General features: G+C 53.7%; 1 protein-coding gene across 2 annotated transcripts in view; it reads left to right on the forward strand.

The window, feature by feature from the left end:
• The window catches only part of LOC8034106 (ubiquitin domain-containing protein UBFD1), a 49,887-nt gene that overhangs the window by 15,454 nt on the left and 21,282 nt on the right, over positions 1–13,151 (forward strand). For both annotated transcript variants that reach the window (XM_029966700.3, XM_029966701.4), the window contains exons 3-4: positions 8,138–8,281; positions 12,367–12,402. In XM_029966700.3, the coding sequence (XP_029822560.2) occupies positions 8,138–8,281; positions 12,367–12,402 (180 nt within the window). The remainder of the gene's footprint in view (positions 1–8,137; positions 8,282–12,366; positions 12,403–13,151) is intronic.

Here is a 13,151-nt window from a genome sequence, read left to right on the forward strand (position 1 = left end):
CAAGTGTTCGGGATGGCCGCGGGTAATTTTGCGCTAACAGATTTAATGTTTCTGGCGGACGTCGCGACGACACAAGCGGAAAAAGAGCGACGGCTCTCGCGATTGACGGAGGGGAACGCCGCGGAGATGACCGTAGTGCCGGAAACGCCGACGGTATCGCCAGCGGTGTCTATGCCGCAAAGCACGGAGATGTCCCGTGAGTCCGCGGCGTTGGTTGCGGCGTTCGCTCAGGCCTTACAGAGCATGCAGGGGCAAACGCCGCTGCCAAGAACCCTCATCCGCATTCCGGTGCCGGAGTACAGCGGACACAGCGATCGAGCTCTGAGCGCGACCGACTTCTTGCTGGAAATCCAGCGATATCGGAAGGCTACCGGCCTGACAGAGAAGGAGACGCTAGGCAGAGTTCTGCCGGTGGCTCTTGTAGGCCCAGCAGCCAGGTGGCATCGCCTTGTGGGCGAGTCAGCCGGAACACTCGACGAGTTCACGGCCCTCTTCCGACAAGAGTTCTTGCCGGCAGACTACCTGCCAAGAATGCGCAGGGAACTGGAGGAAAGAACGCAGGCTCCCGCTGAGCCCTTCGGAGAGTACTTGCGGGCAATGCAGGAACTCCTGCAGATCGCCGATCCGAATGCTACGAACCAGGAGCAGGTCGAGCGGGTGGTGAGGCAGGCGCATCCTACCTTCTCGCGGTATCTGCGTGGGCGCCCATTCGGAAGTCTGAGTGAGCTCGCACAGGAGGCGCGCAGGGTTCAGGCCGACATACTGGCGGAGCGCAGGTACCACCTTCCCCCAGCACCAATCGACACGCTCGAACCCCGATGCGCGGGGCGGGGGCCGGTGCCACGTGGGTATCGACGGGGGGAGGCCGCAATGGCGGAGGCCAGCGGGGAGCCGAGCGGGAATCCCTGGGAGCTCTCGGATGACGCCTTGGAGCCAGGATCGCGCCGAGGAGGGAGCGCGGCCGTCCACGCGACGGAATTCCGTCCGACCGGCGCACCACGGATCGCCGCAGCCCAGCAGCAGGCTGCCGCCGACCCGCTGCCACAAAGGGGTGAGCGCATCAGACGTCCCACTGGGGAGAATCCTATCCCAGGTTGGCGAGGCCGCTGCTTTCGGTGCCACGAAATCGGGCACTATAGGCGCGACTGCACAAGGGAGATTCCGGGAAACTGAGGAGGCCGCCGATAAAGTTATCGGCGGCGAAACCGACCAACGAGCGGGTCCCCGACACCCCTTCGACCGTGTGCGTGCCGACGGCGTATCGAGTCGGAGCAGCGACAAGCACCGCGGCCCCATTTATTTCCCTGACGGTGGCGGGAAAGGAGTTCGCAGCTCTTCTGGATAGCGGGGCTAGTGCGTCGCTAATTGGGGACGAGGTCCTCAGGCATCTCCAACAGAAGTCCGTTCGGGTGAGGCATGGGGAGACCACTTTCCAGTTGGCTTGTGGGTCGACGACTTCAAGGGGAGCAGTGCGTCTCGTGGTACGTTGGAATCAACGCGCGCAGAGACAGCGGTTCGTCCATTTGGCCGGGCTGACAGTGCCCATCATTCTGGGACGGGATTTCCTGGCCCACACTGGCATCATCATTGACGTGGCAAGTGGCGGGTACCGAGAGGGGGCACATGCGCCCCTTTCAAGTTTCCGAGAGCGCTCCATGGGGGCCATGGCGGCAGCGCTGGGAAAAGCGACAGAACAGAAAAGAACCGACCGCGACGACGCCATGCCCATGAGTCACCCAACTCCGAGCTCCGCCGAGCACTGCGACGAAATGGGCCACCCGTTGGCCAATGCCGATGGACTGTCCCGACCAGAGCGAGAGAGGTTGGCGGCTTTGCTGCACAACTTTGACGAAATGTTCACCGAACAGCCGGGCTGCACTAAGCAGGTGCAACATCGCATTGAAACTGGGGACGCACGCCCTTGGAAGTCCAATCCGCGTCCTGTGAGCCTGGCGAAGCGAAACGCGATAGATGCCGCAGTCGATGAGCTCCTGAAGTCGGGAATCATTCGCCGGTCATCTGGACCCTGGGGATTCCCGGTGGTTTTGGTGCCCAAGAAGAACGGAACATCGAGACTCTGCGTCGATTATCGGCGCTTGAACGCGGTGACCGTAAAAGATGCGTATCCATTTCCGAGCATCGAAGAAATCATCTCGAATCTGGGGAAGGCGAAGTATTTCACTACCCTCGACGCAAGCAAAGGCTACCTCCAAGTGGAGATGAGCCCGGGCGACGAAAGCAAAACTGCATTCGTGTGTCACCGAGGCTTGTTCGAGTTCACTCGGATGCCGTTCGGATTAACAGGTGCACCGATGACATTTCAGCGGTTGATCGACGGGGTGCTCGGAGATGCCAAGTGGCAGCACGCGCTCGCGTACCTGGACGACATCATTGTGTACTCGGAAACTTTCGAGGACCACCTTCGTCACCTCGAGGACGTGTTGCGCAAACTACGGATCGCCGGCCTCACACTAAACCCGACTAAAGCCCAAATTGGAGCTTCTGAGATCAGCTTGTTGGGTTTCCGGATCGAGAGAGGAAAAGTTTCCCCTGACGCGGACAAGTTGCGGGCGATCTTGGAGTTCCCAGTCCCTACCGATGTCGGGGGAGTGCGCCGTTTTCTCGGCATGATAGGATACTACCGAGCCTACATCCCGAACTGCGCAGCCATGCAGGCACCCCTCACGCAATTGCTGAGGAAAGCGGCTCCCTGGAGCTGGGAGGCGCCGCAGGAGGAGGCGTTCCTCCAGCTGACCGAGGCCTTGGCGCGTACAGCATCCCTCAAACTGCCAGACCTGAATAGGCCCTTCACGATCCAGACGGACGCCAGCGACCAAGGACTCGGCGCGGTGCTCTTGCAGGAGACAGGGGGAGAGATCCGCCCGGTGGCATTTGCCAGCCGGGCGCTGAACCCGGCAGAGAAGAACTACACGGTGAGTGAGCGCGAATGCCTCGCCATCATTTTTGCTCTTAAGAAGTTCGATCATTATGTCGAGGGGACGGAATTCACGATCGAGACGGACCATATGGCCCTCGCGTGGCTCTCCCGAATCAAGGAACCCGCCGGAAGACTGGCGCGCTGGGCCTTGACACTGCAGAAGTACGAGTACCGAATTCGGTACCGGAAGGGCACGACAAATGTGGTGGCCGACGCGCTCTCCCGCGCGCCCGTGGATCCCCCACCGCGCGAGGCAGCAGGCTACGGAGGCGGGGCCATCCCCCAGGAGACGGGAAATCCCGCCTCGCGCTCCGCCCCCTACTGTGGCGGCGTCGCGCAGCTGGCTGAGGCGATTACCTCACTGGGACCGGCGTTCAACCGAACGGAACTGTACGAAGCACAGCAGAGCGATTCGTTTTGTCGCGCTATCTTCGACCGGCTCAGGCAAGAGATGGATCCTGACCAGACGGGCGAAAAGACGCTCCGGCACTCCGGAACACCGAGAGGGCCAAGGGCCATCGCCCAGGAGTCAGACATCGAAGCAGGTGAGCTGGAATCTTACCTGATCGATGGGGACGGCGTCCTGCTGCGCTACTTCCCGGAAGAGAGCGATTCAAGTGAGTCGTTCAAGACCGTGATTCCCCGCGATCTCAGAGTGGCAGCGCTGCGTCACTACCACGATGCGGACGGTCACGGCAGTGCACCGAAGTCGTGGCATAAGCTGCGCCGTTTTGCTACCTGGCCGGGCATGAAGGGGCAGCTGTGCCGTTATGTCCGTAGCTGCGCAGTGTGCCAAGAGCGCAAGCCCAGGGGCGGCAGACCACCCGGCCTGCTCGAGCCCATCGTGAGTACGCGGCCATGGGAGATCGCGGCCTGCGACTTGATGGGACCCCTGCCGCGGTCAAGCGGAGGCTATCAACATGTGTTGGTAGTCACTTGCCACTTCACCGGATTCGTCGAGATGTTTCCAATGCGGAAGGTGACAGCCAAGGGAGTCCTGAGCAGGCTGTCCGAGGTCTGGTGTCGCTACGGGTTCCCCGAGAGACTGGTGAGTGACAACGCCTCGATATTTTGCTCGAAAGTCTTCGCGGCAACCTGCCAGGCCCTCGGGATTAAGCATTGTAAGACTTCGTGTTACCATCCACAAGCAAATGTGACCGAGCGGCGGAACCGCGACATCAAGCCGCTGCTCGGGGCGTATGCTCGAAAGCAGCGGGACTGGGATCTGCATTTGGATTCGATTTCGTTTGCATTGCGGTCCAACCTCAACCGCAGCACTGGGTTCACGCCTGCGCTTTTGAACTTCGGCAGAGAACTCTCTACGCCGACCGATGCGGTTCTTCGCCCGCGACAGAGCGCGGCCAGAGCGGTGCCCTCGTACGAGGACTTCGCGACGCGCACAAGAGAGCGACTGTCGCGGGCGCTGGACGCCGCCCGCGGAAACAGGGCTCGCGCGCGGGCGGAGCAGAAGAACACCTATGACAAAGCGCACCGCGATGCGCAGTTCGAGGTGGGCGACACCGTTCTGCGGCGAAGTCACGTGCAGAGCGATGCGAGTAAGTTCTTCTCGGCGGCGTTGGCCCCCAAGTGGGTTGGCCCCTTTGTCATCGATTCCAAGAAGTCTCGACTGACATACACGCTGAGGGACCAGAATTCTGATCTCGTCCGCGGGACAGTTCACATCGGCGAACTGAAACCCTTTTTCCCCAGGGAAGGGGATGAGCCGGTCAAGCGGCCGCAAAGGGGCATTCGCGGGCGCCAACGATCTCAGGAGTTCCTGGGACCACCGCGGCACAGCTACAACACGCGTAGCCGGAGGCAACCCGATGGGATCGGAACTTCGTAGAGTGCGTGGCCCGGGAAAGGGAAGAAGAGGGGGGAGCGATCCGAAATCGGCGTTCCCGGCATTTTTTTTATTGTTTTTCTTTGTGGGTGGGGGGGAGGGTGCCTCGGAACCCTCAGTGTTTGTTTTTCTTGTTTGTGCTTTGAATGTTTTTGTTTTTTTTTGTTTTTTGTTTTTCTTGTGCGTCATCGCCCCTGCGGCTGCTGCTTCGAGACGCAACTTGGTGTGCATCGAATGGTCCTCTCTGGGAGGGATGAAAGGAGGAGTCGCCGTTTGGACAAACACCAGCTTGGTCTGAGCTCCTCGTCTTCTGGCAGCGTATTCCCCGGCAGGAACCACAGCTCGGGGAGCCTTGTGGGACGTCTGCGACGCCACGCAGGACGCCGGGGTGCAGTTCTCAGTGACACTGGACTTCCAGCCCCGCATCGTTCCGGGAGGGCGGTCGCAGCTGGGTCGCAACCACAGTCCCTCTCCGGTGCACCACTCTGTGGAGGGGCCAGTCTCATGGTGGCCAGGCACACTGCTCAAGGACCCCGTTGCCCCGGAGGCCGCCGCCAAGCCGAAGTCGACACAGTCTACTGCGAGGTGTGTGGTGGCCGCGCACCCCAGGTCTCGGGCGAACTGATGGACCTCAGTGAGGACGACCCATGGGACCAGCGGTGTGTGTGTGCGGGTGGGGGGTCTCCAGGCCAAACCAAGCGACGGTGTTCCCAGCAGCCTAGCCGTACGTCTGAATTCCGGCGTACTTCGATTTTTAGGAGAGGGGAGTATGGCGCACCGTGAATTCACGAGGGCGCCCATCAAACCATTCGGCCAATCTTGGCCGCGACACGATCACATGGTCGTGTTGCCGCGGGGTCGATCGGGATCTCGAATTCGGCTCCCGACGCGCCGCTTTCTCTCCTAGCCACTGGAGGGCGCTGCAGGCGCCCCCGTGGCAGGCGAGGAGAAACCTCCTCGCCCATCGATAGATATATACTCGGTGGGGCAGGGGGCAAGAGGCCTCTAAGAACTTCGGACGAGACCGAGACGCAGGCACTGGCAGGCAAGTGGGTGGCGACCGGATCTAGGATATCGCGGGACGCGAGGCCTAAGGGCCTTCTTTGTGTTTAGCTTTAGCCTTAACGTGCATTTGTAAATAATTGTGTAATGTAGCTTGTATTTGTAGTTTAGATTGAGTGTTTTGTAGTGTTGTGTTTTATTGTACCAATAAACTGGGAGCGGAATCCCGCTCCCGTGAAAGAACCAGGCTGGACTCGGGTTGTTGACGGACCACGTGGGAAACGGCGAATCGGCGGCGGTACGCGAATTCCCACAATGTGACGTCGCGTAACAATTATGAACCCGAAACTGTCACCGATGTGACAGCAGACTACATGAACGATTGTCTTATCACAGAACATGGATCAAATGAAGGACAGATATGCAGCGACTGGAGCTACAGAGGTGACCGATACGCTAGTGGACCACAGCCCTGTACAGGCAGCAAAGAACACATTCTACATGCTAACTGGCGAAGAAGTCTTGGGCGGGTTTGAGAAAGAGTATGAAGCAGGCACTCCCAGAAGCCATCATATGCACACTGAAGGCAAGCTGAAAAGAAAAAAGAGTAAGAAAAGGACAAAAAGTGAAAGCCGCTTACAACTCCCTGTAACGCCGAATTGGAGCGCAGCTCTTGAGGAGGAGGAGGGAAGGGCGCTGGGGGGGGGGGGGGGGGTTAGACTAACCAGGGGGGGGGTTACGTGACCTTGGGGGGTCACCTGACCCCCAATGCCGATGATGTCATCACTGACGTCACTGATGACGTCATTAGTGACGTCACTGATGACTTCACCAGTGACGATGACGATGCGAATGTCGGTGACGTCATCAGTGACGTCGCTGACGACGTCATCAGTGATGATGACGATGCGAATGCCGGTGACGACATCAATGACGTCACTGATTTCGTCATCAGTGATGATGACGATGCGGATGTCGGTAACGTCACCGGCATCCACATCGTCATCGTCATCATCACCGATGACGTCACCGGCATCCACATCGTCATCGTCATCATCACTGATGACGTCACCGGCATCCACATTGTCATCATCACTGATGACGTCACCGGCATCCGCATCGTCATCGTCATCATCACTGATGACGTCATCACTGATGACGTCACCGGCATCCACATCGTCATCATCACTGATGACGTCACCGGCATCCACATCGTCATCGTCACTGATGACGTCATCATCATTGATGTCATCATCACTGATGACGTCACCGGCATCCACATCGTCATCGTCATCATCACTGATGACGTCACCAGCATCCACATCGTCATCGTCATCATCACTTATGACGTCACCGGCATCCGCATCGTCATCGTCATCACTGATGATGACGATGACGATGTGGATGCCGGTGACGTCATCAGTGTCGATGACGTCATCGGGGGTCACGCGACATCGGCGGGGGTCACGTGACCTCGGGGGGTCACGTGACCTCGAGGAGGGGGTCACGTGACCTCAGGGGAGTCACGTGACCTCGAGGAGGGGGTCACGTGACCTCAGGGGAGTCACGTGACTTCGGGGGGGTCACGTGACCTCGGGGGGGGGTCACGTGCCTCCCCACGAAGTCACGTGACCCCGGTGGGGGGCTCGCGCGGTGCATTATGGGATATTTCCCATGATGCACCGCGCGGTTACGCCGACGGCGACGGCGACGCCGCTCAAGCCGGAAACGGGCCCCTAAGAGCTGCGCTCTAAAAGAGAGGAAGGAACGGAACGGTGCCAAAGCGACTAAGCAGATACATAGAACTATCTTGAACAGGAATGTCAAATGACACCCCCCCCCCCCCCCCCCCCCCCCCCTGTTCTTCTCATTTTCGCTACCTGCCACCGTCTGGCCCCCTCCATGGTAGCTTCGTGACGACTTTGTGCGCCACAGCAAAAGGTTGCCGATCCTTGCCATGAGAAATTGTTGTGATATGGCTATATTGTGATATTGTGTCCCTCAAAATAGTTTTATAAAACAATAATTGTAATATTACACTTCTTTTTTTTTTTTTTTTTTTCATATTATAAGCCTGAGGGTCCACCAATTTTCCATTCATCCCTATTTAGGCCGATGGTATTCTATGTGCGAATCATGGAAAAAATAAATGTATAATTTTGTTTTATACTACACGCCTGAGGCTCTCCCATTTTTCCATTCAGCTTTATTTTGGCTATAGATATTCTATGTGCCAAAAGTAAAAAAAAGACAGGTTTTATCTTAGATCAGACAAAGGCAGCGCAGATGACTGGCGCACCTGAAATGTGCCCTTTCGGCCTAGAAAAGGCGGTCGCCACGTTTGCGAAATGCAGAGGACGGTGATGCAGCGTCTCTGGCGGACGTCATAGAGGACCCCGTGCCACTGGTGATCATCTTCAACAAGAAGAAGCACGACGTCAGCTTGCCACTCTCGGCAAAGATGGCTGCCCTACGGCAGGAGATCCAGCGGTTGACGGGTGGGTCGGAGCTGCCTTACATTCTCAGCATGGAGCATTGAATTCTCGCAAAAAAAAAAAAAAACTATGCGGAGAGAAAATGAGGGAGAGCGCGCGGGGATGCCAGAGTACTGAGCTCCGATTAGAATAACCAGACGCAGAGCTAGCTGCCTTTGTTTCTACTCGGTGTTTGAACACCGGCATTTGGCATTTGTGTAGGAGCAGAAAGGAGAGACAAAGGCAGCTTGCTTCGCGACTGCCCACTAATCTCTTGAACCAGTGTTCGGTGCTCCAACTTCTCTGCAGGGCCAGGGGCGAGAGTAGCGTTGAAGTAACCGTGTTGCGCGAGAGGTTCTGATTGTACCGTGGCGAGGTGAGCTTGGGCGATCGTGGGGGTGCCTATAGTCCAATGCAAACCTAAGAAGGTAAAATGAAAGAAAGGAAGGCTGGGGAGGAGGAAGCAGACAAAATGGTGGAGAAGAGAGGAGTAAACCTCCTCCTCTCTCTAGCATTTCTTCTGCTTTCTCCTCCCCGGCCTTCCTTTCCTTCACCCTACCTTCTTGAGTTGCAGCAGACTATTCGCGACTCCAGCGACCTATAGGGGGCGCCACCACCAAACAAACATGGCGGCTGAGTCCAGGTCGCGGCGGCTCGGCCGGGCCGCCTGAACAGGTGGCGCGTTCAATTTAACAGATTTTCTTTTGCTTAATGCCCAATTTTATAGGTATTTGAACTGAGACGGTGAAGTGTAGCCGGTGCAGATAAACTTGCAAAGCATAATTTTGTTTTGCCGGTGGTTTTTTTTTTTTTTTTTCTTTTCGTGTCAAATTTTTGTTTCGGAGATTTCGTTCAAAACCGAAACTATGGGCTCCGGAGAGACGGTAATATACTAATCAGTTTTGATCATCTAAGGAAAGCGGCGATGACTATAGAATTGTTCCACAGATAGTAACTTTTCAGCTAACTCGCATGCCTCGACCATGCGACTTATCTGTCCGCAGAATCGAGCTTTTGTGCGTATCCGCGTTTACGAAACAGGTCCAGTCGTCTGCTCGGCCATCAACACAGGCTGCAGGAAAATTACGAAAATTAAGCAACCGTTTTTTGAGCCAAGGACCATGTTAACCCGCCGGCGCCCCACTAAGCAGCTGATACTCGTATTTCAATTCAGGTTTTAGTGGCAATCGAGAAGTCATTTTGACGAGCGGGTTATGTATTATATTACATACTATGGTCCCACTAAAGCAATATTAGTATATCCTTCGGGTTGAAATAGGAGCTTACTTGACTAGCTATTAGGTGAGCTGCTGAATAAAAGTATATTTGACTGGCGAAGACATACTACTTAAATTTAGCCAAATGGTTCTATAGCCGGCAGCACGGAGACAAACTGAAGAGAGTCTTCATTGAAGATCCACGCAGAACCTCTCTGCATTGAACTTTGCTTCGAATCCTGAACGGATAAAATTAGTATTTTTTTGTGGCCGGTCAACCTGACCAATGTAGACGTATATTACTGCTGGCTTCGACGTCCTGGTAATATAAATATTGGAAGCGCGATAGGTCAAAATGTCGTGGCAGCATCTAACGTTGCGAGACTTGTCTCCCACCTTTTGAAAACAGATAATTTCCCTCATTCATCATTTGCAGCGAGCAAGTTTTCCTGAATCAATGAATTGCGAAATCAGCCCAACTCCTTCAGTGTGGTCCAGAGGCTTTTTCGGCGAAAAGCAGCCAAGATGAATAGCCAACGCACCGACCGGCGTGGGTGGCTCAAACTTGAAGCTAACCGAACACAACTCAAGAAAAGCAGCTATCGAACCTTCCCATTTACTTGACTGCAACATTGATGTTCCCTCCAGTATCAGTTACCAAGCAGTCGTCACTTTGAATGTGATTCGAGACAGACAAGAAATCAAAGTTTTTCCGTGATTTCTCCCCATCCAAGAAATCGAAAGCACGCGACCGTGTGCTGTGGAGTAAACGAGCTTTCAAACACGTAATAGAAGAAAACAATTTACTGAGGCTTCAACACACTAATGATCACTCAGGCAAACTTAAGAAATATTCGGACCTTCGTCAAATTACATTGTTCGCCACCGTGCCGACAACACGTCTCCACGAAAGCCACCAGAGACGCGGAGGGGCGCGAAGTGACCTGGACCGGCTGGTTCCCGGTTTTCCCGCTTGGCGGCGTCCGTTTTGCTGGAGTCGCGAATAGAATGAGAGATCGTTCATAATAACATTGTTTATGGGCACCACGGTGGGACTAGCATGAAAATAATCAACATTTGTAAATTGAATATTGCAATTATTAGAGCCCTAAAAATTGTGAAACTTGGTATATATACTAAGTAGCCTATGAGCTCTTTATTTCAAAAGTAAACTATCCATTTCATTTTTGTGTTCTAACCTTAAAGCAGTACTTGGGTGGTATCTGACTCTGACTTCTTGCGACCTAATCTATGCATCCTAAGTATCTTAGAAAATTCAAGATTAGCGTCATGCGTGGCCTTTTTCCCCCTTTTGAAAAGGCGACCAAATGTTGCGACGCAACACTTTTTCTTTTAGATATATCTTAGAAAAGGGGGTTTCTTAGAATATTGGCTCACTCTTATTAGAGGAAAAAGGCCACACACGATCCTAATTTCATTCTTTTTTGTGTCGTGTTGGTTGAGTTATTGTCTTTGTGCCCCTTTAAAGATCAGTGTATTACATGTTATTGGGGACCGACGCACTCGAAAGACCGAGTTGCAAATCGCAGCATATGGGAAATACACCCGCAATGCCGTTATTCAGTGTACACTGCACCGTATAGAGCAGCAAAGGTTACATGGGAGTGTACGGAAGCGCACCTCTGCTTGCCACACTGACCACCATCTCGATCGTGTCCTTCTGCCTGTCACTACCCAACTGTAGCTTGGGAGGACATCAGTGCTCATCTTTTCCAGCTATCCCCTTAATGTGCGTGCTTTTGAACCGCGTGCAAGCTACCACAGCGTGGCTTGCCGTACGCCAGGGCTCCTTAAGAACACCTGCCTCTTTAGATTAATAGCTAAGGAACCCTTCCCGGTCTAGGCATAGATGCAGTAAAGCAGTGTGCAGGCCTAGATACCTTGTAAACAATAAGGCACGTGCTGGAGATTGTTAGGGACGTAGCTCTGCCTGGCCGTGATCTTGTCGAATAACGTTCAAACTGTGAAACTATCTTATTTGTTGGGTTGGGGAAGCCACGGCGGGGTTCTGTGGAACCCCTGGGTTTTTAGGAACCCAGTCTGAGAGCCCTTGCAGTATGAAAGGAGTTCTTGGCTGTGCTGACAAAGAAAGACAAATTCTTATTCTCGAGCTCTCGAGAGTTCCGTGTCTACCGTGGCATATCATTGTCCTCGCAATTAATAGTCCGATTATTTTTTTTTAATTTATTCGTGTATCCATTATACCCTCATGGCCCGACGCAGTCAGGGGGGGGAGAAGGGGAGTGGGTACAAAAGCAGGTAGTAAAACCGTTACACAAGTAAACCATAATAATAACAATATAACGAAATGAAACAGAAATCAGATAGGTCGTGGATCATTGCAAAAATGGTTAGTAATAGCATTTTGAAACAGGTTAGGGTCAGTGATACTAGCGATCAAACTGGGGAGATGGTTCCATTCTTGTGCCGTGCGAGGGAGGAAAGATGGGTGAAATGCCGTCGGTAATTAGCTTGGGACTTTAACTTTATGCCGACGATTCACGCGAGACGATATGCAAGAGGCGAGAGATATCATTTGATTGCATAACATGGAACTATGAAAGTACAAAGTTTGTGAAATGAATATAGATGAAATTTTTCTGATAGAGAGAGATGGCAATGATTAATTTATTTCTATCGATGTAGCACTTTCAGTGCAGTGATAGTTTTCTAGAATGAGACAAATCTATTTATTTTGGATGGATTCTAATGTAGTGACAAGGATGTCATGACCGGGATCCCGGGTTGAGGCTGCATATTCTAGCTTTGGTCCGATTTAGTTAAGAAATTTCGACGAAGCATTTGGCGAGAGACAAATAGAGTTGACGGATCTCCTCTCTAGGTGCTTACCGACACTCTGTCTGGTTTCAGGTGTGCCTCCTGCCATGCAGAAGCTCATCTACAAAGGTAGGGTCTGTTCCTCTGTGCTGCTCTGGTCAGAGGGGATTGAGTGGCAACGCATGCCAGCCTCGGGGGTCAGCGGAATTGCGGCATTTCTTTTGGGCTTCATTCAACTGCAGTCTCTTAAAAAAACTCTTGAGAAGCCTCCTCCCCCCCCATCCCCCCCCCCCCCCCCCCCCCCCCCCTTTTTCCAATTTTTTTTTTTTTTGATGTGTTAGGATAGGAATTATGAATGTAAAATGAACTCTTTCCAGTAGTGCAATATTTACATTGCAAGGCTCATTTTGAGTTGGGAGTGATTGCACAACTTGCTACCTCTTCGAGACATTGACGAATGGACGTGTGTTTCGTAATCACCCCTAACTCATAGAGAATTTCGTAACAAATATTGAAAATTGCAGTAGCGGGGGGGGGGGGGGGGGGGGGGGGTGGGGGTTCATTTTGTGACATATCCAGATGCTTGAAAAACTTATTTTTGGGAGTTTAGCGTTCCTTTAAAGGACACATGCAAAGGGAAAAAAAATTTTTTTTCGACAGCTTAGATGGAAAAAGGATGTCATAAAACAATTTTACAACGAAGAAACAAAATTTTTAGAGCTATATTTACGGCGCTATACGAATTTGTAGTTGGGCGCTCGCGGGAGCCGCCGCTGGTCACGTGGTAGGCCCGCGCGCCACCGCGCTGCGTCGCCGCCGCACGCTGAGCGTTGTGCGAACGCCGCTTCAACGCGTTTCTCCACGCCGCCGTCGCCGCC

Source organism: Ixodes scapularis, unplaced genomic scaffold (genome assembly GCF_016920785.2).
Source record: "Ixodes scapularis isolate PalLabHiFi unplaced genomic scaffold, ASM1692078v2 PGA_scaffold6__148_contigs__length_123643588, whole genome shotgun sequence".
NCBI lineage: Eukaryota > Metazoa > Arthropoda > Arachnida > Ixodida > Ixodidae > Ixodes > Ixodes scapularis.